General features: G+C 47.7%; 1 protein-coding gene across 2 annotated transcripts in view; it reads left to right on the top strand.

Moving 5' to 3' along the window:
• Nucleotides 1–26603, top strand: part of oclnb (occludin b) — a 63870-nt gene that overhangs the window by 26184 nt on the left and 11083 nt on the right. For both annotated transcript variants that reach the window (XM_085989854.1, XM_085989846.1), the window contains exons 5-7: nt 11756–11892; nt 12426–12638; nt 12749–12917. In XM_085989854.1, coding sequence (XP_085845980.1) covers nt 11756–11892; nt 12426–12638; nt 12749–12917 — 519 coding nt within the window. The remainder of the gene's footprint in view (nt 1–11755; nt 11893–12425; nt 12639–12748; nt 12918–26603) is intronic.

Here is a 26603-nt window from a genome sequence, read left to right on the forward strand (position 1 = left end):
TAGTCACCCGTTCTGATATCTCCTTATTTGGCTCGGCGTCCATTTTTTGACACTTCTGTGAAGTGCCGTGGGATGTTTTTCTATGCTAAAGGCACTATATAAATACAAGTTGTTTGCTTCTTTATTTTCATCATCAATCCCTCTTGTTTTGTTTGAGTTCGACTCCACAGACGTTGTTCAATAAAAATAGACTATACAATAACTTGTATTTATATAGCACACTTAATGTATTGAAACGTCCCAAGGTGCTTCACAGGAGCATTATAAAACAAAATTTGACACTGAGCCACATAAGGTGATATTAGGGCAGATGACTGAAAGCTTGGTCAAAGAAGTAGGTTTTGAGGAGGGTCTTAAAGGAAGAAAGAGAGGCAGAGAGGTTTAGGGAGGAAATCCCAGAGCTTGGGGCCTTGGCAGCAGAAGGCAAGACCACTGATGGTGGAACGATTTAAAATCAGGGATGCTCAAGAGGTCAGAATTAGACGAACGCAGATATCTTGAAGGGTTGTGGGGCTGGAGGAGATTAGAGTTATGGAGGGGAGAGGCCATGGAGGGATTTGAAAACCAGGATAAGAATTTTAAAATCGAAGCATTGCTTCACCCGGAGCCAATGTAGGTCAGAAAGCACAGGGGTAATGGGTGAATGGGACTTGGTGCGAGTTAGGACACGGGCAGCAGAGTTTTAGATGACCCAAGTTTACGAAGGATAGAACGTGGGAGGCTGGCCAGGAGTGCATTGGAATAGTGAAGTCTAGTGGTAACAAAGGCATGGATGAGGGTTTCAGCAGCCGATGAGCTGAGGTAGGGGCAGAGTTGGGCGATGTTACGGAGGTGGAAATAGGCAGTCTTGGTGCAGATATGTGGTCGGAAGCTAATCTCATGGTGAAATATGACACCAAGGTTCCGAACAGTCTGGTTCAGCCTCAGACAGTTGCCGGGGAGAGGGACAGAGTCAGTGGCTAGGGAACTGAGTTTGTGGCGTGGACTGAAAACAATGGCTTCGGTTTTCCCAATATTAGGGTTTTGGTAGCTGAAGGCACGGCCACCAATGGTTGAGCAATTAAAATCAAGGATGCTCAAGAGGCCAGAATTAGAGGAACGCAGATATCTCGAATGGGTGGCGGGGGGGAGCGGTTGTGGGGCTCAATGTGAATGAAAAGATCAAATGCTGAATAAAAACTGCCTTTAAAATAAAAGAAGCGAGTAGAGGGTGTGATGTGCATTTATAAAATCAGATGAGGTCTGATTAAAGAGAGTAGATAACTAAGTTTTTAGTTTTAAAGATGCATTCTCCCGAATCAGATCTCACTTCATAGACTTAATGGCTCAGTGAATAAATACCGATATGGTGTGGTACTGAACCATAAGGGTTCCAGAGTCCTGATTCATACTGTTTGCAGTCTTGACCAGGTATGACAGCAGACCTTACAACATAAGGAAAACTTTGTGAAAGTAAAAACTCGGTGGAGGCCAGGATTTTGGGACTGCTTTGGGCCCGATGAAGCTTTGGATTGTCTCAGACCTTTCGATTATCCTGTTTAGGTAGAAACATATGTCTAAACTAATGAATTAAGTGTATGTATATACTTCTAAGATGTGGTTGTTCAGTAATTAGGATAATGCTCTCATAGAAGGTTATTGGTTGGTAAATCTGTGGTGGGTTTGTAGAACTGGCCTTGCTGTTCTGGGTAAGAGGGAGGTAAAATGATCACGGTTCCTGATCTTGATTGCTGTCCAGTGACTCCTACTGAGTGCATTAGGTAAGGATAGAATCAGGCTCCGCTGTGGGTCCCACAATTAACATGGAGATGGGGAACCAAAAAAGTCAATCGTATGAATTATTTAATAATTTTTCAATAGTATTTGGGAAACTACTTTTATTTTTCCTTTGCAATGGAGGACTACTAATTTCTGCCGAAGGATCATGTTCATTGAGCAAGATCATTCAAAGTATTTTGATACTGGAATTGTTACTGTACAAGTAATTGGCTTGTGCAATGATGGGTGTTAATTTTGCTATATTTAGCTAATGTGGTAATGTTGAAATGCACTACGACTACTTGGTGAAATGAATTTTGTGCAATACTGTCGGAGATGGTGGTTTCAGGGAGCCAGTTTCTGGGTGTGTCAGTGAACAAGTTTCGAATGGTGAATCTGTAATATGATACCGGTGTTTGTTTGCATAGTTTCACCTTGTACCTAAAAGGGATGAGGCTATCCTATAACAAGTGGGAAATTAGAGCCCATATAATGTAAACTCTTAACCAGTAAATTCGTTTTTTAAAGTTTAAAAAAAATATTTACATTTAACCTGTCACTTTAAGTCTTAAATTGAAAACTGCATTCCATTTGGAGCAGGTTGAAATGAACTATGACATCTCAATTAACAATTGTCTCTGTCTCTCTTCATGTGGTAGGAGGTATTAAATTACAGTTGCAGAACAGGTTTTTTGATTGTTTAGAAAGTAACCAGAGATGCAATGAGAGCTGTTCATTCTTAACAACAGGAGGTGGAGTTTAAAGAAAGAAAGACAGACTTGTATTTATATAGCGCCTTTCACGACCACCGAGATGTCTCAAAGCGCTTTACAGCCAGTTAAGTACTTTTGGAGTGTAGTCACTGTTGTAATGTGGGATTATGATTTAACCAATCGCCACCGCTGAAGTTGGTTTTTATAATCGTCTGTAAAGTCACAAACCACTTTCAGTTCTAGTGTAAAAAGGAATAAATAACAAATTGGACAAGTTAATTTAATTGACCAAAAGTTCAACTTTGTTTGGTGAAAGCTGCCATGCTATTGATTTATATTGTGAATTAAATTTTTCAGACCACTGAAGGATGAATTGAGTTGAAAATTTGCAGCTAGTAAATTCTGAGTTGAGTTTCCAACCCCACATTCTTTCCATCACACCTGCTTCCACCTCTAACATTGACGGTTCCGCCTCTGCCTTCGCCCATCTGCTGCTGAAACCCTAAACCATGCTTTTTTTACCTGCAGTCTCGACTACTCCAATGTTCTCCTGGCCAGCCTCCCATCTTCCATAAACTTACGCTCCAAAACTCTGCTGCCCATTTCCTAACTCGCACCAAGTCCCACTCGCCGATCACCATGGTGCTCACTGGTCTACATTGGCTTTGCGGTCCACCAGCGCCTCATTTTAATTTCTCATTCTCGTGTGCAAATCCCGCCATGGCTTCACCTCTTCCTCGAGCCGTACAACCATCCAACTCTGTTCCTCCAACTCTGGCTTCATACACATATCCGCTCCCTTCACCCCACCATCGGTGTCTGTGCCTTCAGGTATCTAGGCCATAACCTCTGGAATTCCTCCATAAACGTTTCTACCTCTGTACTCTAACACCCTCCTTGAAACTTACCTCTTTGACTAAACGTTTAGTTACCCCTCCTAATATTTCTTCCTTTGGCTCGGTGTCAATTTTGGTCTGATTATGTTCATGTATGTGCCTTAGGGCGTTTTCTGACTTTAATGTTCTATAAATGCAAGTTGCTGTTGTTGTAAATGTGTCTTTTGAATCTTAAACTGTGCCAGATTTATAACACTCATTTTCACATACAGATCTAGAGAAGTACTTCAAATTTGACAGTCACTCTCTTGACAAAAGGATGTGCAACCTTTGTGCAGGAATACAGACCATTTATAATTTAAAAGTTGTTTGAAATAATTAAGTTTTTTTACCCTCTTAATGTAAATAACACCACTGCTAAGAACAGAATATTTTCCACTGCTTTTCAAGTGTGTATCAGGAACTCTCGGGTCAGTTGCAGTACAGGTTAAGGCCAACCCACTGGAGCGTCTGTTAATTTTCCTTTTACTTCCCATGTCCGCGTTTATTTTGGCTTCAGAGTGAGACTTGCAATTTAATAACTTATGAATATAAGAGTAAAAGAACAAGAAAAGGCCATTCAGCTAATTCAGGCCATGTTTCAGCACCCAAAGGGCTTGATGTTTTTGACATCAAAGCAACATTACTGTTGAATCAAGAATTCTTACAGTTCCCTCTTTATTTTGTCACATCCCAACTCCATGCTGATCTCTCCCAATACTCCCTGTTTGAATCTCTTCAGTCTAGTTTCTGCCCATTCACCACTGGACGGAGTCTGCCCTGGTTAAAGGCACCAATGATATCTTCGGTGACTGCAGCACAACGCTCTTCCTTGTCTCCATGGTGCTCAATGTAGTCAATCATGCTATTGCCCTGCACAAGCTCTCCTCTGGTTTATCTCCCATGAACCCACTCCAAGCTGTGCATTTATAGTAATGTCTTCTCAACACCCCCCCCCCCCCCACCCCCACACACACACACAGAAATAAGATTGCACTTATTTAGCACCTTTCATGACCTCAGGACGACCCAAAGCACTTCACAGCTAATTAATTATTTTGCAATGTAATCACTGTTGTATCCATGCCGTTGGTCACCTCTCCAACCCCCCATGCTCAATCTCCATTTTTAACACTTTCGAGTGTCATGGAATTTTTTTCCGAATGGAAAGTGCAATGTTGTTTCATTTCTTCAGTGGTGTCAGTATTTACTGCTGTGATATCCTATTTTAAAGAATTCAATAAAACTGGGGGGGGCGGGGGTTTACACTTCAGTGTATTTGTCTGGGATAGTATTTTGGTTTTGAATAAAATCAATTTCTATCTACCTTTATTTTCAAATCTTGAATATTACCCTTTTAAAATGGGAATAGATTTAGCTTCCTCAGGTTGGGGGAAAATAGTATAATTAACTGAACTCTGGCACAGGTGTTGGTCCATTAGTTGGAGATGAGATAATATAATAAACCTATTTTTCTATATATAATAAAGCAGAATTGACTAATTTTGAAACCTGTTGCTGGCTCAAGTTGCTCCTTTAGAAGAGGGAAAAAGTTGCAGGGAGGAAAAAAATAAAATCATCACTAATTTCCTAAAGTTTTATTTTAAAGGACAATTACCATTGTGCCCCAGAGAGTAGCCCATGGCAGTGTGTATAAAAGACCCACCAAGTATTTGTTGGAAGTGAACTTTTCAATTGCTGTTTGATCTTGGCAGCTTCAGTCATTGTTTTCTCACAACAATGGAGGGCCAGGAGTTCTTACTGATTGAAGCCATTTTGAACTGTCCAGCTGACTTCTTTTGTGCAAACAACCCTGAAATGGTGGCTGTTGCCGTTTGTCACTTGAAAGGAAAACTAGAGAAACCGGTTTTGTGAGCTATTGCTGGATGCCGTCCTAATGCATGAAAACAATGCATTGAAAAACAATTTGTAATTTCTAGAGTCCCCCACCTGTGTCTGCATTCATCCTCAAAGTTTTTAACTAGCACTTCATCTCGCTCAATTGTGTTGGCAAGGAACTGGAAGGCTGCTATAGGTTCATTTAAAAAAAAAAGTCTTCCCAGCAAAGTGCTGCAGATGGCTAGAAATCTGAATCAATACCAGAAAATGCTGGTAACACTCAGCAGGTCAGGCAGTATCTGTGGAGAGGAAGGTCGTGTTAATTAACATTTCAGGTCTGTGACCCTTCATCAAAACACAGGGTTCTAACAAAGGGTCATAGACATGAAACATTAATCCTACCTTCCTTGTTCAGTTTTTATTACAGTTGTCCTAACAGTTGGTGGTCTTAATGAATCTGGCAAGTTTACAGTAGGGTTACTACTAGGTGAATGAGACCCTCACACCAAGAACTCTGAGAAAAAGCACCCCTCTAAGGCCAAAGTAAAAGCATCTTTATACTGCCATTATTTAGATTTGATTCCAGGGGACTAGTGTATGTGCACTAGTGCTGGCATTTACACTACTAAATCTGTCTCTCGTATTCCTAGCAACAGAATCTTAGACCCATAAAAATTTGGGTGTATTATTCTGCCACCAGGATAAAATAGCCAAATTTATCTCCAGTGTCCTGGCTAATATTTAACCCTCAATTAACATCACTAAAACAGATTATCTGGTCATTATCACATTGCTGTTTGTGGGACCTTGCTGTGCGTAAATTGGCTGCTGTGTTTCCTACATTAAAACAGTAACTACACTTCATTGGCTGTAAAGCGCTTTGGGACATCCTGAGATCATGAAAGGCACTGTATAAATGCAAGTCTGTTTTTCTTTCTTGTAAATGCCAGAATCCGTCTCCTGGGTGCGGGTGTGATCTAAGTTAGCACCTGTACAGCAGAGGTTTAAGTTGCTGTCCTCTGGCAACCAGGGTTGCTTGGGGGAATTGTTCAATTTTATTGCTTACAGGTTGATTTAACAGTTAAAAGAGGAAAAATAATTTCTAGTTTTCTTAAAATAAAACCAAAGTGCTGGAAATACACATCAGGTCCCTTTGCATCTGTAAAAGGCCAGGTTATTCTTTTGGGTATCTTCTTCTTAGGCGGAACCGAGGATGACTTGCTTCCACACTAAAAATGAGTTCTCAGGTGACTGATGAGTCCAATGCGGGACCTACAGTCTCTGTCACAGGTGGGGCAGACGGTGGTTGAAGGGGCGGGTGGGTGGGGTGCTTGGGTTGACGTGCGCTCCTTGCGCTGCCTGCGCTTGGCTTCCGCTTGCTCCTGGCGAAGAGACTCGAGGTGTGCGGCGTCTTCCTCGATGCTTCTCCTCCACTTTGTGCGGTCTTGGGCCAGGGATTCCCAGGTGTCAATGGGGATGTTGCACTTCTTCAAGGAGGCTTTGAGGGTGTCCGTGAAGCGTTTCCTCTGCCCACCTGGGGCTCTCTTGCCATGCCGGAGTTCCAAGTAGAGCGCTTATTTCGGGAGCCTCTTATCGGGCATGCAGACAGTGTGACCCGTCCATCGGAGCTGATCGAGCGTGGTCAAAGCTTCAATGCTGGGGATGTTGGCCTGAGCAAGAACACTGACGTTGGTGCACCCATCCTACCAATGGATTTGCAGGATTGGCGCACCAACCTTTGTTAGAGTGAAAGCAAAGCAAATATTTTTAGCAGGGGTGGGGGCAAAGAACCCACTGATAATCCAATAATAGAAGAAGTTAATTGAGTGACCAGCAGACTGCTTAATAGAAAACTGTTGGATATAGATGTCATCTCAATGAGGCAGTGGAAAGTCATTAACAGAACAAGAGTGTGAGAGGCCCACATAAAGAATAAGGCAAGAAAATGGAGGAGATGTAGGAAGAAAATAAACTCTACAGATGCAACACGTAGTAGGTCCACCAGTCCTGAAAGAGGAAAAAACTCTGATTTATAATAAGTATGTGCTCCAGATTACAAAATCACTTGAGAATAATATATGCATTTCATGATATTACATGTTTCAGTACTATACTGTGTATTACATTTAAGAAAAAATAGATGAAATGAAACCTGAAATAAGGATGGATATTAAAAAAAAACGGATTAAAAATTAAAAGCAACAAGACCCTGGAGACCTGGCTCCTAGAGTGCGACTTGAAAGCCTATATGTATCCTGTAACCTTAAAGTATTTAATTACTTTTTTTTAAATCATTAATCTCATTGACTGTTACACTAACTGTTGGCAGGAGGAACCAACCTGGATTTGACCTTTCCATTTTTTTCTCTTTTTACCTTCTTCACCCCTACCCAAAGATTAAAACAGTGTGATGAGCCAACATGTTGTACCACAAGGATTTGTACCTGCAGTTCACATACTGAAATACTAACCTCTGACGTGTTGCTATGGAGAAACAGTTTGGTGTCACCTAATCACTAGTTCTCAATTACCTCTTCCACTTTCAACATTCTTGGTGTCCTGTACAATGGACTCTGACCCGCCCGTTAGCTTGGTTTCACACCAAGTGATTCCCAGCCTAGGCTTCAGAGCAGATCAACTGCTTATATTATTGCCAAAGATAATAAAACTAAAATAAATATTTTTTAAAGTTAAAAAATTGGGTAATTTTTTGAATTACATAGATTTACAGCACAGAAACAGGCCATTCAGCCCAACTGATCTGTAGGGTGTTAATGCTCCACATGAGTCTCCTCCCGCCCTACTTCTGCATATTCTTCTATTCCTTTCTCCCTCGTGTACTTATCTAGCTTCCCCTTAGATGTATCTATGCTATTCACCTCAGCAACTCCCTGTGTCCTAACTTGCACCAAGTCCTGTTCACCCATCACCCCTGTGCTCGCTGACCTACTGGCTCCTGGTTAAGCATCGCCTTGATTTCAAAATTCTAATCATGGTTTTCAAATCCCTCCATGGCCTTGCCCCTCCCTATCACTGTAATCTCCTTCAGCCCCACAAACCCCCCTCCCCCCCCCCCCCCCGAGATATCTGCGCTCCTCTAATTCTGCCCTCTTGAGCATCCCTAATTATAACCATTCAACCATTGGTGGCCGTGCCTTCCGCTGCCTATGCCCTAAGCTCTGGAACTCCCTCTCTACCTCTCTTCCCTCCTTTAAGACACTCCTTAAAACCTACCTTTTTGACCAAGCTTTTGGTCATCTGCCCTCATTTCTTATGTGGCTCGATGTAAATTTTTGTCTTGCAACACTTCTGTGAAGCGCCTTGGAACATTTTACTTCGTTAAAGGCGCTATATAAGTACAAGTTGTTGTTGTGGTAGCGAGTTCCACATTCTAACCACTCTCTGGATAAAGATGTTTCTCCTGAATCCCTTGGATTTATTTCTGACTATGAAGTAGGGAGCAGCTTCAGCGCCTTGCATCCAACAAAGTTTCTCTCAAAAGGCTACACCTGTCCTTGGGTGTTTCAGGCTAGGGAGAAGAAAATTCACCCAGAATTCTTGCTCCTGATTTCTATCCAGTGATTCCTACTGGCATGTGGACAGGATTTGTTGGTGATGCCCTCACAGTCAAATAGCCAGTCTACACTCTGTCCGCAATTGCACAAAACAACAGTTACTTGAGTGAGACCTGTAGAATGGTATCCTAGTAAGAGTCCACACTTGCAGGCGAGGAGAAAACAAGGGAGAATTGGCAAAATAAATCATGATTTTTAACTGATAGTCAAAATGGAAATGAGTTTGGAAATCCAATCAGCTTCTTGCAAACTGATAATACAATGTATATTTGAACATGCCTTGATGCATTTAGGGTGAAATTCCTTTTGGTGCACCAAACAGTCATATTTCTACTACAGGGCATCTACGAAAGGAGAGAGAAAAGGCATGAATGGTTGGGTTGTATTGGGTCCTTGCTTCTGACCAGGTTAAGTCTGGTCCTGTCAATTTAATTCAAGAAGGGGGGGGGGGGTATGGTTGAAGCTATACATGATCTGTATTAGTACAGATGTGTTAATTTTTTTTAAACATTGATGCTCAAGGGTGTAAATACTGTTTATAATTAATTGAATGGAGGGCTGGTGACAGCAAAATCATTTTATTATAGATTTTAATATGGAGCTGTCCACAACTTCTTTTTACTGGTAGGAGCTACTTTTAGAATAATTTTTTTCCCACATTAATTCCTGGAACTTTACAGTTCTTGGTTATATTAATGAATTAACCTGTATATATTGTACACGGTTTGGGTTATTACCAAAATAGTTGCTGGAAAAACACAAGTCAGCATCTAAAGAGAAAAGATAGGTTAATGTTTCCGGTATAGGCCCTTCATCAGAATAAATGTAATGTGTCTAAATCCCCAATGGGAAGAATCTGTTTAAGTGCATCTTACACTAGCAAAATACTGCAGGGTGAAAAATTTGGATATTGAGGAAAAATTCAAACGTTTAATGCAGCCAATGTGTAAGTCTGCTTGGATCATTTGACTGGAAGCCATAAAAGTTGAAAATGTCGGCCTGGCGCAGTTGATCGTACTCTTCTTTCTAACTCAGTTATGGGTTCAAGCTTCCGTCTACTTTGAGCACGTAATGTAGACTAACAGTCCAATTTGAGAAAGTGCTTCATTGTCTGAAATGCGAACTGCCTGCTGTGGCGATGCAGGTGGACCTAAACATTCCATGGCACAATTTGAAGAAAACCAGCTAGTTTTCAGCATCCTGGCCATCAATCCTCCCTCTATCTCCAGCACCAAAGGCTAACTAACTAGTCATTTACCTCATTGCTGTTTTAGGGATTTTGCTGTTTGCTAAACTGCTACTACATTTGCCTACAAAATTTCAAAGTAACTGAAACGGCCCTAATCAAAGTCACAAGTGGCATCCTTTGTGACTGACCATGTTAAACTATCCCTCCTTGACCTGTCTGCAGCCTTTGACACAGTTGATCACACCATCCTCCTCCAATGCCTCTCCTCTATCATCCAGCTGGGTGGGACAGTACTCGCCTGATTCCATTCTTATCTATCCAGTCGTAGCCAGAGAATCACCTGCAATGGCTTCTCTTCCCGCTCCCGCACTGTTACCTCTGGAGTTCCCCAAGGATCTATTCTTGGCTCCCTCCTATTTCTCATCTATATGCTGCCCCTCGGCAACATCAGGTTCAATATGTACGCTGACAACACCCAGCTCTACCACACCCCCACCTCTCTCGACCCCCCCACTGTCTCTAATTTGTCACACAGCTTGACCTGACATCCAGTACTGGATGGGCAGAAATTTCCTCCAACTAAACATTAGGAAATTTAAGCCATTGTCTTCGGTCCCCGCCACAAACTCCGTTCCCTAGCCACTGACTCCATCCCCCTCTCTGGCAACTGTCTGAAGCTGAACCAGACCATTCACAACCTTGGTGTCGTATTTGACCCCGAGATGAGCTTCCGACCACACCTGCTCCATCACCAACACCACCTGCTTCCACCTCCGTAACATCACCCGACCCTGCCTCTGCCTCAGCTCATCTGCTGCTGAACCCCTCATCCATGCCTTTGTTACCACTAGACTTGACTATTCTAACACATTGGCTGGCTTCCAATCTTCCACCCTCCATAAACTTGAGCTCATCCAAAACTCTGCTGCCCGTATCCTAACTCGCACCAAGTCCCGTTCACCCATCACCCCTGTGCTCGCTGACCTACATTGGCTCCCTGTCTGGCAACTCCTCAATTTAGAAATTCTCATCCTTATTTTCAAATCTCTCCATGGCCTCACCCCTCCCTATCTCTGTACCCTTCTTCAGCCTCCCAGATCTCTGCGCTCTTCCAATTCTGGCCGTTCATGCAGCCCCGATTTTAATTGCACCACCATTGGCGGACATGCCTGCAGTGGCCGTGCCTTCAGCTGCCAAGGCCCTAAGCTCTGGAATTCCCTCCCTAACCCCCTCTACCTCTCCTTTAAGACGCTCCTTAAATCCTATCTCTCGTCTGTCCTAATATTTCACATGGCTTGGAGTCACATTTTATTTGGTAACACTCCTGTGAAGCGCCTTGGGACATTTTACTACATTAAAGGCACTATATAAATACAAGGTATTAATCTATATAAAGTGCCAGGAGACAATTCTGAGATACGATAAATTATAAAATATAATGATGATCCAGTGAGCTGTAAAACTAGTTTGCGAAAGTGGCGACTATATAGACACATACTGGATAATGCTGTGTTGGAGAAGGAGTGACAAGCAAACCCCAATCTGTGCTGTGTCAATTAAGGAGGTGCTGACTGGAAATTGCAGTGTTGGTCACTTCTGGGCAGTTGCTAATAGCTGGCTACTGGGGCAGGGTTTCTGTCCAGCTTCTCATGAGCAGAGGTGACAAGGTGGAGTAGACAAAACTTGCAAAAAAGGAAATATTAAATGGTAAATAATGAGCACTAAATGTTCTACAAATATTGTCAAAAGTATTACCATTTAAATAAATAATCTAGTATTTTTACAATATTTTCTTGCCCGTTCAAGATGAATAATGTGTCTGGGGTTCCCGACGAACTCGTCACAGATGGCTATCCTTACAAACCTAATGGTTCTCTGAATGACTCGGACTACGAGCCCAATAGAGAAGACAGAATGCGGTCTAATGATGTACGGCCAACTCGGTAAGTACAGGTTGTTCCAACTTCTTGATTAGTATTTCTTGCTTCCTGTAGTTTCAGTCCATTCTTTTGTGTTATTCTTACTGGCTTGTTTTGTAACTAAGTGCTCACCCGCTGACAAATATAGACAAGATGATCTCATCTGCTTCTGCTCTCTCGAGGTCTAAGGTTGCCAATTATTTACCTACCCTGGCTACACATCTATAAACAGTTCCTTTTGAGTTGCATAAAAGCCGCCACTCAGGCATTTGTTTTTTTTCTCTCATCCTCTCCTGAACATAGTGACCCGTATTGGAGTACAGCTGTAGTAGTGAGGTGCTGCAAGCCTGCTAATGTGTATAGAATTATACCCCATTGTGAGTCAATTCTTTTCCTGAAGGCAATTCGGGAGAGTGGTACACTGAAGTTACTTTGGCATTAATCTCCACAGATCCCAAATATAAAAGCGCCTTAAGTGTTGCAAACTAATCTGTTAAAGGGCAAATACATTGGCTGGTATAAATTGTTTAATTTTTCTGTTAAATTTTTCGTTGTAGCGTTCCTGAAGTTTCAGTTCCATTAATGCGTGAGCAGCCACCTCAACATTCATCCAGCAGAGAGTCTGATGAAAGCAAACCATCCTCACAGAGGAGGCCACCTAGGAAGAGGAAACCTGGTCGAGCAAAAAGACCAGAGAATGAGGACTATGAAACAGATTATACAACTGGTGCAGAATCCTGTGATGAACTGGATGATGAAGACTTGGAAAGGTACTGAGAAACTTGTTCTTGAGTTCATGTTGCCAATTAATAAAGCATGTAACTTTCTTCCAGCTTTTTGTAAAATTATTGTATTAATAAGTATTGAACTTCATTTGCAGTCAATACCCACCAATCACTTCAGATCAACAGAGACAAGATTACAAGAGGGAGTTTGACAATGATCTGCAACAATACAAGCGTCTACAGGCTGAACTGGATGAAATCAATAAACAGTTTGTCCAGTTGGACAAGCAAATTGACGAGACTGAGGACAGTGAGCAGTACCAGGTATGTCCTGAATCTGTGGTGGGGCATTGCAAAGGAATCTAAAGATGGGATACTTATGAGAAATTCTCTTTCAAAAGCTTGTGTGGTGCTGCCAGATTTTTTTTTTTTTAAATGGTCCGTGTCATAAAATCATATAAATTTACGGCACAGAAGGAGGCCATGTCTGTGCCGGTCGAAAAAGAGCTATCCAGCCTAATACCATTTTCCAGCTCTTGGTCCATAGCCTTGCAGGTTACAGCACTTCAAGTGCATGCCCAAGTACTTTTTAAATGTGATGAGGGTTTCTGCCTCTACCACCCTTTCAGGCAGTGCGTTCCAGAATGCCCCCCCCCCCCCCCCCCCCCCCCCCGGGTGAAAAACTCCCCTCTAATCCTTCTACCAATTACTCTGCCCCTGGTTATTGACCTCTCTGCTAAGGGAAATAGGTCCTTCCTATCCACTCTGTCTAGGTCCCTCAATTTTATACACCTCAATTAAATCTCCCCTCAGCCTTCTCTGTTCCATACAGAACAACCCCAGCCTATCCAATCTTTTCTCCAGTCCTGGCAGCATCCTTGTAAATCTCCTCTGTAACCTCTCTAGTGCAAACACATCTTTCCTGTAATGTGACCAGAACTGTACGCGGTACTCTAGCTGTAGCCTGACTAGTGTTTTATACAGTTCTAGCATAACCTCCCTGCTCTTACTTTATTAGCCAAGGCATAGAATATATCTTGTATATGCCTTGTTAACCACCTTATCTACCTGTCCTGCTACCTTCAGGGATCTGTGGACATGCACTCCAAGGTCTCTCTCTTCCTCTACACTTCTCGGTATCCTACCATTTATTGTGTATTCCCTTGCCTTGTTAGCCCTTCCAAATGCATTACTTCTCCGGATTGAATTCCATTTGCCACTTTTCTGCCCACCTGACCAGTTCATTAATATCTTCTTGCAGTCTACAGCTTTTTTCCACACTATCAACCACACGGCTAATTTTTATATCATCTGCAAACTTCTTAATCATGCCCCCTACATTGAAGTCTAAATCATTGATACAGGAAACTTTCTGGTATCCGGCACTGACTGGACCGAGCTGGTGCCGGTCGATCAACACTGCCGGAGAAACAAGCGCTAATGTTAAAACATACGGAGCTTCTGAGCGCCGTCTGAAGCAACAAACAGTCGGCGCAGCTTGCAAGCGTCTCTGTAGCTAAGCAACAGCTTCAGCTAGACGCTTGCAGAGCCACGACTGGAGAAAAAAAGCAACGAAAAGTAAAAAAACTTATCTGAACTGACTCCTGAATTTTGCTGGTGGATAGAGCGTTCCGGACATTTAACCTCTGTTTAAATGAAAGTTTCCTGTATTACATAGGATTACATAGGATATACGGCACAGAAACAGGCCATTCGGCCCAACCAGTCCTTGCCAGTGTTTATGCTCCACTTGAGCCTCCTCCCGTCTTTCCTCATCTAACCCTATCAGCATAACCCTCTATTCCCTTCTCCCTCATATGCTTATCTAACTGCCCCTTAAATGCATCTATACTATTCGCTTCAATCACTCCGTGGTGGCGAGTTCCACATTCTCACCACTCTCTGGGTAAAGAAGTTTCTTCTGAATTCCCTATTTGATTTTTTGGTGACGATCTTATATTGATGGCCTCTAGTTTTGCTCTTCCCCACAAGTGGAAACACTTTTTTTTTCTATCAAAACCTTTCATGATTTTAAAGACCTCTATTAGGTTGTGGGGGACTACGGTCTCCCGCGTAAAGAAATAGGCAACACAGCGAGCTACAAGAAATAGGTCTTTACTCCAACTCTCACAATACAGTACTGAATTCGTGAAGCCCGCGAACCTGTGATGACTCACGGATTGGTCACCTGCTGGAACCTGATTGGTATTCCTTCTATCAGCAGCAGGCAAGTCTGAACATGCCTTATTCCTCAGCTTGCAACTGTCTTGCGGGGGGAGGGGAATACAGCAGTTAAAAGGGGATTATACAGGTTTATCTACATACACACAGTGTTTCCCCAATGTGGCAATGCCACATACGCCCCCCCAGAATCCTCGTTAACTGTAAAAGTCAGTCTCTGCGGAGGTTTGACCAAGCGGCTGTAGTAGCCATCTGGCGTGTGAGGAGGGCTGTCTGGGAGGTCGGCTGGTTGGTTCGTCGGCTGGTCTGGCGGCTGGTCTGCCGGTGGGCTGGTTGGACGGGCTGCCAGCGAAGGTGGGGCGGCGGCCAGGAAGTAAGGTTCTGGCGTGTCTTGGTCCTCTTGTGGGGCCGCCGCCAACGCGGGAGGTCTGCCCCGCCGTGGGGGAAGAGCCGGCCGAAACGGGAAGCTGAGGTCCAGGTGCGCCGGTTTGAGGCGGTCTACTGAAATAAGGTCTGGCTTCCCGCCGACATCGATAAGAAAAGTTTTGTCCCCCGTCTCCAATACTGGGAAGGGGCCGGTGTATGGTGCCTGCAGCGGGCCTCTGTGCGCGTCCCAGCGCACGAAGACGAACTCCGCATGTCGTAAGTCTCGAGGCACGTAGGACGGCTGCGGGCCGTGTTGCGAAGTGGGCACTGGACGGAATTGCTGGGCCACGTCCTGGTGCAGGGAAAGCTGTCTGGCGGCCGACCACGGCTCCGTTGTCAGGGGGAGGAAGTCGCCTGGTACTCTGAGCGGTTGGCCGTAGACCATCTCGGCCGCAGAGGCGCGGAGGTCCTCTTTGGGCGCAGTACGCAATCCCAGGAGAACCCAGGGTAGTTTGTTGATCCAGCTGGTGTCGGCCAGGCTGGCGCGGAGGGAGGCTTTCAAAGAACGATGAAAGCGCTCGCAGAGCCCGTTGGCCTGCGGGTGGTAGGCTGTTGTCCTGTGCAACTTGGTGCCGAGGCCGGCGATGATGGCATTCCACAAGTGGGAGGTGAACTGGGGGCCTCTGTCCGAGGATATGTCGGTCGGCACGCCGAACCAGGCCACCCATGTCGAGACGAAAGCTCGCGCGACGTCGGTCGTGGTGGTGGAGGCGAGGGGAACCACCTCGGGCCATCTGGTGGTGCGGTCGACGATCGTGAGCAGGTGTGTAAAACCGTGCGACGGCGGCAAGGGGCCTACCAGATCGACGTGGACGTGGTCGAAACGCCTCTCGGGCACCGGGAAACACTCCAATGGCGCCTTGGTGTGCTGCTGGACCTTAGCGCGCTGACACGGCACGCATGTGTTGGTCCAGTCTCTCACATCCTTGTGGAGTCCAGGCCAGACGAACTTGGCGGACATAAGTTTCTGAGACGCACGCATCCCTGGATGTGAAAGGCCGTGGATGATGTCGAAAACTCGCTTGCGCCAGGCGGCTGGAACGACCGGCCTAGGCGAGTGGACTGAGACGTCGCACAGGAGGGTTGTGCCGGCTGCGTGGAAGTGGATGTCGGCCAGGGTGAGGCTGGTAGTTGACGTCCTGAGGGCCTGGATCTCCGTGTCGGCAACCTGGTCTCTCGCCATGCTGGCGTAGTCGACGCCAAGGTGCACTGCGTGGAGCGAGGGTCTTGAGAGGCAGTCGGCCACCAAATTGTCCTTGCCGGCAACGTGGCGGATGTCCGTGGTGAACTCCGAGATGAAGTTGAGTTGGCGCTGTTGGCGCGCGGACCAGGGTTCGGTTACTTTGGCCATGGCGAAAGTGAGCGGCTTGTGGTCCACGAATGCGGTGAACGGCCGGCCTTCCAGAAGGAAACGGAAGCGCCGGATTGCCAGGAACAGGGCCAGGAGCTCTCTGTCGAACGTGCTGTAGGCCTACTCGTTCTTGCGCAGCTGTCGGCTGAAAAATGCCAGTGGCTGCCACGCGCCTTCGAGCCACTGTTGCTGGACGGCGCCGACGGCGTAATCCGAGGCGTCCGTGGTGAGGGCGGTCTTGGCGCCCGGGATGGGGTGGGCCAGTAGTGTGGCGTTGGCCAAGGCGCTTTTGGTCTGGTGGAAGGCTGTCGCCATCTCGCTGGACTAGGTGAGTTGCTCTTTGCCCGTTTTGCCCCTGGTGGCTTCGTAGAGGGGGCGCATGAGTGCGGCGGCCTTGGGCACGAACCGGTGATAGAAATTGACCATCCCCAAAAATTCCTGCAGCGCCTTAACCGAGGTGGGCTGGGGAAAGTCCGCCACCGCCTGCACCTTGGAAGGTAGGGGAATGGCTCCCCTTGGCGAGATTCTGTGGCCGAGAAAGTCAATTTGGGCTGCTCCGAACTGGCATTTGGCCGGGTTGACGATTAGCCCGTGTTGGCTGAGGCGCTGGAAAAGGGAGCGCAAATGCGCGATGTGCTCGGCCTTGCTGGTACTGGCCACGAGGATATCGTCCAGATAGACGAACAGGAAGTTCAGGTCCCATAGGACGGAGTCCATGAACCGTTGGAAGGCCTGTGCGGCGTTTTTAAGCCCGAAGGGCATGCGCAGGAACTCGAACAGTCCGAAGGGGGTGATGACCGCCGTCTTCTGGACGTCTGCGTGGTGGACGGGGACCTGATGGTAGCCGCGAATCAGGTCGACCTTGGAAAAGACGGACTTTCCTGCTAGGTGTGCCGAGAAGTCTTGGATGTGTGGAATGGGGTATCTATCGGGCGTGGTGGCGTCGTTGAGCCGTCTGTAGTCGCCGCAAGGGCGCCAGCCACCGCCCGGCTTGGGCACAATGGAGGGGGGACGACCAAGGGCTGTTCGAGCGGCGGATGATGCCCAGTTTTTCCATCGTGGCGAATTCTTCCTTGGCCACCGCCATCTTGGCTGGGTCCAGGCGTCTGGCTCGAGCGAACACTGGTGGTCCCGTAGTGGCGATGTGGTGCTCGACCCCATGCTTGGCTGCCGCGGCTGAGAAGGTCGGTTGTGTGAGCCTCGGGAAATCTGCGAGTAGGCGGGCGTAGTCGTCATGTGCTGGGGCGGAGCAGGACCCGACGAGGGCCGGGCTGTTGCTCTACTGGCAGGCCAGTGAAGCGAAAGTTGCTGCGTCGATCAGGCGCCTGTCGCGGATGTCGACCAGGAGTCCGTGGGCGCAAAGGAAATCGGCGCCCAGCAAAGGATGTGCCACCGAAGCCGTCACGAAATCCCACGTAAATCGCTGGCCGTTGAAACAAACCTCGGCCCGTCGCTTTCCGAAAGTAGCGATGGCTGCGCCATTTGCCGCCACGAGGGGTGGGCCGCTGCGGCCTGCCTGGATGTCGAGCTGGGAGGCAGGAATTATGCTGCATTGGGCTCCGGTGTCGCAAAGGAATCTGCGCCCTGAAAGAGAGTCGGTTGTGTACAGCAGTTTACCTGCGGTGCCGATGGCCATCGTGGCGGCGGGGGGGCGGTCGAGCGGGCCTAGGCGGCGGCGCGGGGCTGGTGCGTTGGACCGGGCGGCCATCTTGGTTTGCTCGAACGAGCAGGGTGCTCTGCAGCGTTGGGCCTTGTGGTAGTAGCATAGTTCTGCGGCCTGGCGTGGCGGCGCACGCTCGGTGGTGTCGGGGAGCCTCGCGGCTGCACAGCCGAGTTGGGCGACGGCGAAAACTTTGTCCGCGGCGGCAGCCAGTTGTACGCAGTCCGTGATCGGGGACCCCGCGAGGGCAGTCTGTACCTGCTGAGGAAGCAGGCTGAGGAAAAGGGCCCGAAACAAAAAGCACTGCGGTTCAGTGCCCAGGAGCGCAAGCATCCGGCTCATCAACTGGGTCGGGGTAGAATCGCCGAGGCCTGGTAGTGAGAGAAGCCTGCGGGCCCTCTCCTCCTTGGACAGGCCGTAAGCCTGCAGCAAGCGGCCCTTAATGGTTGAGTACTTGCCGGTCTGTGGTGGGTTCCCCAGCAGGTCGAGAACTTCGGCAGCGGTAGAGCTTGCCGTCAGTTCGTGGTAGACACCCCGGTGGTGCGTCGTGGGTAGTGGTGGTGGGTGGAGGTAGTGGATGGTGATCGATGGTGTTTCGGGTGGTACCTGAGGGTGCGAGGTCTCGAATTGAGACTGTGCCCTCCCGCCCGTCAGGATACGCCACGTAGGCGTACTGTGGGTTGGCGTGGAGGAGGTGAACCTTTTCGACCAGGGGGTCCGTCTTATGGCTCCTCACGTGTTTCCTGAGCAGGACGGGTCCCGGAGACGTCAGCCATGGCGGTAGTGATGTCCCCGAGGTGGATTTTCTGGGGAAGACGAACATCTTCTCGTGAGGGGTGGCGTTTGTGGCAGTACAGAGCAGTGATCGTATGGAGTGGAGCGCATCGGGGAGGACATCTTGCCAGTGGGAGATTGGGAGGCCCTTGGATTTTAGGGCGAGCATGGCGGTCTTCCACACCGTTGCGTTCTCCCTCTCTACCTGTCTGTTACCCCGGGGGTTGTAGCTGGTAGTCCTGCTCGTGACTATGCCCTTCTCGAGCAGGTACTGGCGCAGCTCGTCGCTCATGAACGACGAGCCCCTGTCGCTGTGGATGTAATTGGGGAAGCCAAATATGGCGAACAGGTCGTTGAGGCACCTGATGACTGTGGCGCTGGTCATGTCCGGGCAGGGGATGGCGAAGGGGAAACGGGAGTACTCGTCAATAATATTGAGGAAGTACATGTTGCGGTCAGAGGAGGGAAGGGGCCCCTTGAGACGTTCGAAGGGGCGGGTGGCTTTAATCAGGTGTGCCCTGTCTGGCCTATAAAAATGCGGTTTGCATTCGGCGCAGACCTGGCAGTTCCTGGTCATGGTCCTGACCTCCTCGATGGAGTAAGGCAGGTTGCGAGCTTTAATAAAATGGAAGAACCTGGTGACCCCCGGGTGGCAGAGATCATTGTGGAGGGTCCGTAGCCTATCGACTTGTGCGTTGGCACATGTCCCACGGGATAGGGCGTCTGGGGGCTCATTAAGTTTCCCGGGCCAGTATAAGATATCGTAGTTGTAGGTGGATAACTCGATCCTCCACCGCAATATCTTATCATTTTTGATTTTCCCCCTTTGTCTGTTGTTAAACTTAAATGCTACTGACCGTTGGTCAGTGAGCAGGGTGAAACGTTTACCGGCCAGGTAATGCCTCCAGTGCCGTACAGCCTCCACTATCGCCTGGGCCTCCTTCTCGACTGAGGAGTGTCGAATTTCGGGGCCCTGGAGGGTCCGTGAAAAGAAGGCCACGGGTCTCCCCGCCTGGTTAAGGGTTGCGGCTAGGGCGAAGTCGGATGCATCGCTCTCCACTTGGAAAGGGATGGACTCATCCACTGCGTGCATTGTGGCCTTCGCAATGTCCTCTTTTATGAGGGTGAAGGCCGCACGGGCCTCTGCCGTCAGGGGGAAGGAGGTTGACTTGATGAGGGGCCGGGCTTTGTCCGCATAGTTGGGCACCCACTGGGCGTAGTAAGAGAAGAACCCTAGGCATCTCTTCAGGGCTTTTAGGCAGTGGGGGAGGGGTAGTTCCAGGAGGGGGCGCATTCGGTCGGGGTCGGGGCCGATGACTCCGTTTTCCACCACGCAGCCAAGAATAGCGAGGCGCGTGGTGCGGAACATACATTTTTCTCTGTTGTATGTCAGATTCAGCCGTTGGGCCGTACGGAGGAATTTTTCTAGGTTGGCGTCGTGGTCATGCCGCAGATGGTGACGTTGTCTAGGTAGGGGAAGGTGGCCTGCAGCGCGTTCTGGTCAACCATCCGGTCCATCTCCCTTTGGAAGACTGAGACCCCGTTGGTGACGCCGAAGGGGACTCGAAGGAAGTGGTAGAGGCGACCGTCAGCCTCGAAGGCCGTGTACTGGCGGTCCTCGGGCCTGATGGGGAGCTGGTGGTATGCCGACTTCAGATCAATCGTCGAGAATACCCGGTATTGTGCTATCTGGTTGACCATGTCAGATATGCGGGGAAGTAGGTATGCGTCTAATTGCGTGTATCGATTGATCGTCTGGCTGTAATCAATAACCAGGCGCTGTTTTTCGCCGGTCTTCACTACCACCGCTTGGGCTCGCCATGGGCTGGTGCTGCCCTCGATAATCCCTTCCCTCAGGAGTCTTTCTACTTCTGATTTAATAAAGCTCCTATCCCCGGCACTGTACCGCCTGCTTTTAGTAGCAATTGGCTTGCAGTCTTTGGCGAGGTTAGCGAACAACGGGGGGGGTTTGACCTTCAGGGTGGACAGGCTGCATACTTTGCGCGGCGCCGTGTTTAAATTCTGCCGGCTGCCGTGTTTAAATTCTGCCAGCTGCAGACTGTAAGTGGGGGCAGGGGCCCGCCATATGCCATCGTGACGCTCTCCAGATGGCACTGGAAGTCTAATCCTAGCAGTACGGGAGCGCAGAGCTGTGGCAGGACGAGGAATTTAAAATCTCTACTCCACGCCGTTCACTGTCAGAGTCGCTACACAGTAGCCGCCGACGTCCGCCGTATGGGACTTTGAGGCCATAAAGACCTGGTGGCGTGTGGGCATAACCGATAGGGAATAGCGTCGCACCGTGTCAGGGTGGATGAAGCTCTCCGTGCTTCCGCAGTCGAAAAGGCAATTTGTGGCATGGCCATTTACCTTTACGTTCATCATGGACCTGGCTAGTTGATGGGGCCTAGATTGGTCCAGGGTGATGGAGGCCATCGTCGAGGTCGATGGGTCGCTGTAGTATTCGCCCGCGCTGGGGGCCTGGTCCCGAAATGGTGTCCAAGATGGCGGCTCCCCCGCGGCTGGTGGTGCCCAAAATGGCGGTCCGCACAGCTCACACGTGGTTGGTGGGGTCCAAAATGGCGGCCTGCACGGTTCACACGCGGCGCTGCTGGAATTGGGGGTCGATTTCGCCCTGCACACTCTCGCGTAGTGGCCTTTCTTGCCGCATTTGGAGCAGGTCACGTCCTTTGCTGGGCATTGCTGTCTGGGGTGCTTGGCCTGGCCGCAGAAGTAGCATTTCTGGCCTCTGGTCATTGCAGCTGTAGTTGGGCTGCTGGCGGCTTGTGGCCTTACCGGGTCCCAAGATGGCTGCTCCCGTGACATCCACGTGGCCATCCGGTCAGGGGGGTAGGCATCCATGTTCTGGAGGGCCACGTCTAACGAGTTAGCGAGGGCCACCGTCTTCTGCAGGTCGAGCCCCCTCTGTTCCAGCAGCCTCTGCCGTGTATAGTTGGACCTGATGCCGGCTACGTAGGCGTCTCGGATCAGGTCTTCCGTGCATTCCTTGGCCGTCACCGCTTTGCAATTACAGGCCCGGCCGAGGACTCTCAGTGCCAGTAAATATTCGGCGCCCGATTCCCCGGGGCGCTGTTTTCGGGTAGCCAGGAGGTGTCTGGCGTAGACCTCGTTAACAGGCCTCACGTATTGTTCCTTTAGCGTCGCGATGGCGGCCGCGTAAGTTGTGGCGTCTCGGATGATCGAGTAGACTCGGTGGCTCACCCGTGAGTTCAAGACAAGCCGTTTCGCGTCATCTGTAGTGACGGTAGTGCTGGAGGCCTCCAGGAAGGCTTCGAAACAGCTCAGCCAGTGTTTAAAGTTATTGGCTGCATCTGCTGCTTGAGGATCCAGGTCTAAACGTTCCGGCTTCAAGATTTGCTCCATGTCGAAAATTTAGTCAATAAAATTGATGCACTATCAACAACACCAAAGACTACGAGTTGAACTTATACGAAGTAGGCTTTTATTGACTAAGAACTGGAGCATGCCTCTGCTAGTGGATCCATCCTAAGAGCTCCCGGGGGAAGGGTGGTGAGTCACCTTTATACCTGGGCTTAGGGGTGGAGCCAGCGGCAGAGACATGCCCGGACCTGTACAGAGTTAACAGTGGTTTACCACACAGACATGTACAGAGTTAGCAGTGGTTTACCACAGCAATGCCACAAGGTCACCCCTCAGCCTTTTTCAAGAGAAGAGAGACCTAGCCTGTTTATCCTTTCCTAAGAACATAAGAAATAAGAGCAGGAGTAGGCCATACGGCCCCTCCGCCATGCAATAAGATCATGGCTGATCATCAACCTCAACTCCACTTTCCTGCCCGATCTCCATATCCCTTGATTCCCCTAGAGTCCAAAAATCTATCTATCTCAGCCTTGAATATACTCAAAGACTCAGCATCCACAGCCCTCTGGGGCCGAGAATCCCAAAGATTCACAACCCTCAGTGAAGAAATTCCTCCTCATCTCAGTCTTAAATGGCCTACCCCTTATCCTGAAACTATGCCCCCTAGTTCTAGACACTCCAGCCAGGGGAAACAACCTCTCCGCATCTACCGTCAATCCCCTTCAGAATCTTGTATGTTTCAATGAGATCACCTCTCATTCTTATAAACTCCAGCGAGTATAGGCCCATTCTACACAATCTCTCATCATAGGACAGCCCTCTCATCCCAGGAATCAATCTAGTGAACCTTTGTTGCACCGCGTCCAAGGCAAGTATATCCTTCCTTCGATAAGGAGACTGTTAGAGATTCACGTATCTCTGGTAAACAGGATCAAGTACAAACCAATATGGTGGGTATATTGTGTTTAATCAGAGTTTAGGACGGAATATAACACACTAGTAATACAGCAAAAACATACGACCGTGACGAGCAACTGATATCGGACCCGGTCGGACAGACGGCTGGCATGCGTAAATAGTTCTCTGGCTTCTGGTCTCTCTCTCTCTCTCTCTCTCGGGCCTTCGATGGTGAGCATGGGATCACTCTTAAAAGAGCGTTCGACCAGCTGTTCGGCTCTCCCTTCCACTGTCTGTGTGCAAGCCCTTGGGGTGTCACTTTTTATTCTCTTTTAGGGGTGGGCCTGAGGCCAAGTTATTGACAAGACCATTTAACCTATAGAGGTTCCTCCAAGACTTCATCAACCAATGACAGCTTAAGTTCTTTGTCTTTGTGTTTGGATGAAAGCCCTCCCCAAAAGAAGGTCTCATTACTTCCTCCTTGTTTTTTTACATTTTGCAGGTTCCTCCATTGGAATCCATCTTAGCTCTTTTTACTCTCTCCCCCTTTTTCCCAGCAAGTACAAGGCCCGGCCCTGTTCCTCTTAATCATGGCCCCAGCCAGAGCTGTCGCACATTAATCAGTCGCTATCTCACCTTCATCTAGCAAATGGCCCATTCTAAGATGGATACCTTATCCTTCTCTGTCTTTTCCTAATTAACTTTTATATCTATTCAAAAAAGGTGGTAGAGAAAAAGCGGGGAATTATAGACCGGTAAGCCTGACATCGGTAGTGGGGAAAATGCTAGAATCTATTATAAAAGATGTAATAGCAGAGCACTTGGAAAGCAGTGACAGGATCGGACAAAGTCAACCTGGATTTACAAAAGGTAAATCATGCTTGACTAATCTACTGGAATTTTTTGAGGATGTAACTGGTAAAATAGATAAGGGAGAACCAGTGGATGTGGTGTATTTGGACTTTCAGAAGGCTTTCGATAAGGTCCCGCATAAGAGATTAGGGTGCAAAATTAAGGCACATGGGATTGGGGGCAAGGTACTGACTTGGATAGAGAACTGGTTGGCGGACAGAAAGCAAAGAGTTGGAATAAACGGGTCGTTTTCCGAGTGGCAGGCAGTGACTAGTTGGGTACCGCAAGGATCGGTCCTAGAACCCCAGCTGTTCACAATATATATTAATGATCTGGACGAGGGAATTGGATGTAATATCTCCAAATTTGCAGACGACACAAAGCTGGGTGGGAGGGTAAGCTGTGAGGAGGATGTCATGAGACTCCAGTACGATTTGGACAGGTTGGGTGATTGGGCAGAAACATGGCAAATGCACTATAATGTGGATAAATGTGAGGTTATCCACTTTGGTGGCAAAAACAGGAAGGCAGATTATTTTTTGAATGGCAATAGATTGGGAGAAGGGGAAGTGCAAAGAGACCTGGGTGTTCTTGTGCACCAGTCGCTGAAGGTAAGCAGGCGGTTAAGAAGGCAAATGGTATGTTGGCCTTTGTAGCGAGAGGGTTCGAGTACAGGAACAAGGATGTCTTGCTACAGTTGTACAGGGCCTTGGTGAGACCGCACCTTGAGTATTGTGTGCAGTTTTGGTCGCCTTACCTGAGGAAGGATGTTCTTGCCATGGAAGGAGTGCAGCGAAGATTCACCAGGCTGATACCTGGGATGGCAGGAATGACGTATGAGGAGAGATTGTGTCGATTGGGCTTATACTCACTGGAGTTTAGAAGATTGAGAGGGGATCTCATCAAAACCTATAAAATTCTGTCAGGCCTGGACAGACTAGATGCAGGAAGGATGTTTCTGATGGCTGGGGAGTCCAGAACCAGGGGTCATAGTCTAAGGATAAGGGGTAAGCCATTTAGGACTGAAATGAGGAGGAATTTCTTCACCCAGAGAGTGGTGAACCTGTGGAATTCTCTGCCACAGAGGGCGGTGGAGGCCAGTTCATTAAATATATTCAAAAAAGAGTTGGATATATTTCTTTAGGCTAAAGGGATCAAGGGATATGGGGAGAAGGCAGGGACAGGGTACTGAATTTGGATGATCAGCCATGATCTCATTGAATGGCGGAGCAGGCTCGAAGGGCCGAATGGCCTACTCCTGCTCCTATCTTCTATGTTTCTATGTAAGCAGTTCTGCTAAACAAACTCCAAATTCTATCTGTGGCGATTATAATATGGTTATAAGTAATAATGGAAGAAACATAGGCTGGGCCTTCACTGGCCAAATTAAAGATACATTAACAAAGTCAAAACCCTAACTTACAAACAACAGATAACTAGCCTGGCAGGACCGTCCTATGGGCCCCCGTGTGGAATGTTTATGTTTCACCTAATCTAACTGATTAAAAAGACTGTCTCAAATTCTAATGCAAGCTTCCCAGGAAAACGAAACTTATTTAAAAGCCATATACATTTTTAGGCACCCCTAGTTTCTAACAGTCCCCACCTTGAGAGGGAGAAAAACTCTATTTCGACCTCTCATTTACGAACCTCTACCAACCGTGCAAACTCTAAATTATTGGTTCAACGATTCAATTCACTGTTCCGGTGTTCCAATTCTGCCCCGCCTGGGGTATCCTCTGTTTCTTCTATCTTTCCTGATCTTTCCCCACCTGGGGTATCCTCTACATTGCTTCGGATCTTCTCTTTCGGTGTGCTCAATTAATTTGTTAGTGCTGGTTAGTCATAGGCATGAGTATACAATTGGCTTATGTATCAATGTCTTACTACATATTGTATACATATATCAAATACACTATCATTACAAGTTCAAGAACTACCAGAGCATGTGAAATGATACGAACCTATGGGTGAGCTGATGTATAAACCCCAATATTCCACCAGTGTGAATCATCCCCGATGCTGTCAATTTCAATATTCTCAAATTGTCTTGCTCCAAAACATAAAATTGCTTTAGGGGGGAGTTCAGTCACATCACAAGCTCACTGAATTCCTCAGACAACAGGAGAATGTCGTACCTGAATTGTGCCACATAATTGTGCAGCTCATAGTGGATCGTATTGGCTTTTCCCACGCTCTGTTACCTACAAAACACAATTATTACAGTCACAGTTATAATTCAGTCTTGCAATCATTAGCATGTCGACTACGTATATATATTTCAAGCGACAATGATACAAAACAAAGAATACAGAAATTGTGAAGAAAGCTACAGTTTAGGAATACTTATTCTTTCACAGTTTTCAACTGATTGATATGGTACCATTTAGCCATCTTGGCTCTCCCCTTTTTCCCAGGGAATTGGACCAGATAAACTGAAGGACTGGCCCTGTCAATAATCGGGAAGGGGCCATTCCACTTTGGTTCGAAGCAATGTTGCTTCTTCCCATAGTTTAGTACCATTACA

Source organism: Somniosus microcephalus, chromosome 1 (genome assembly GCF_052327205.1).
Source record: "Somniosus microcephalus isolate GS21.2 chromosome 1, FLI_Smic_1.0, whole genome shotgun sequence".
Taxonomy (NCBI): Eukaryota; Metazoa; Chordata; class Chondrichthyes; order Squaliformes; family Somniosidae; genus Somniosus; species Somniosus microcephalus.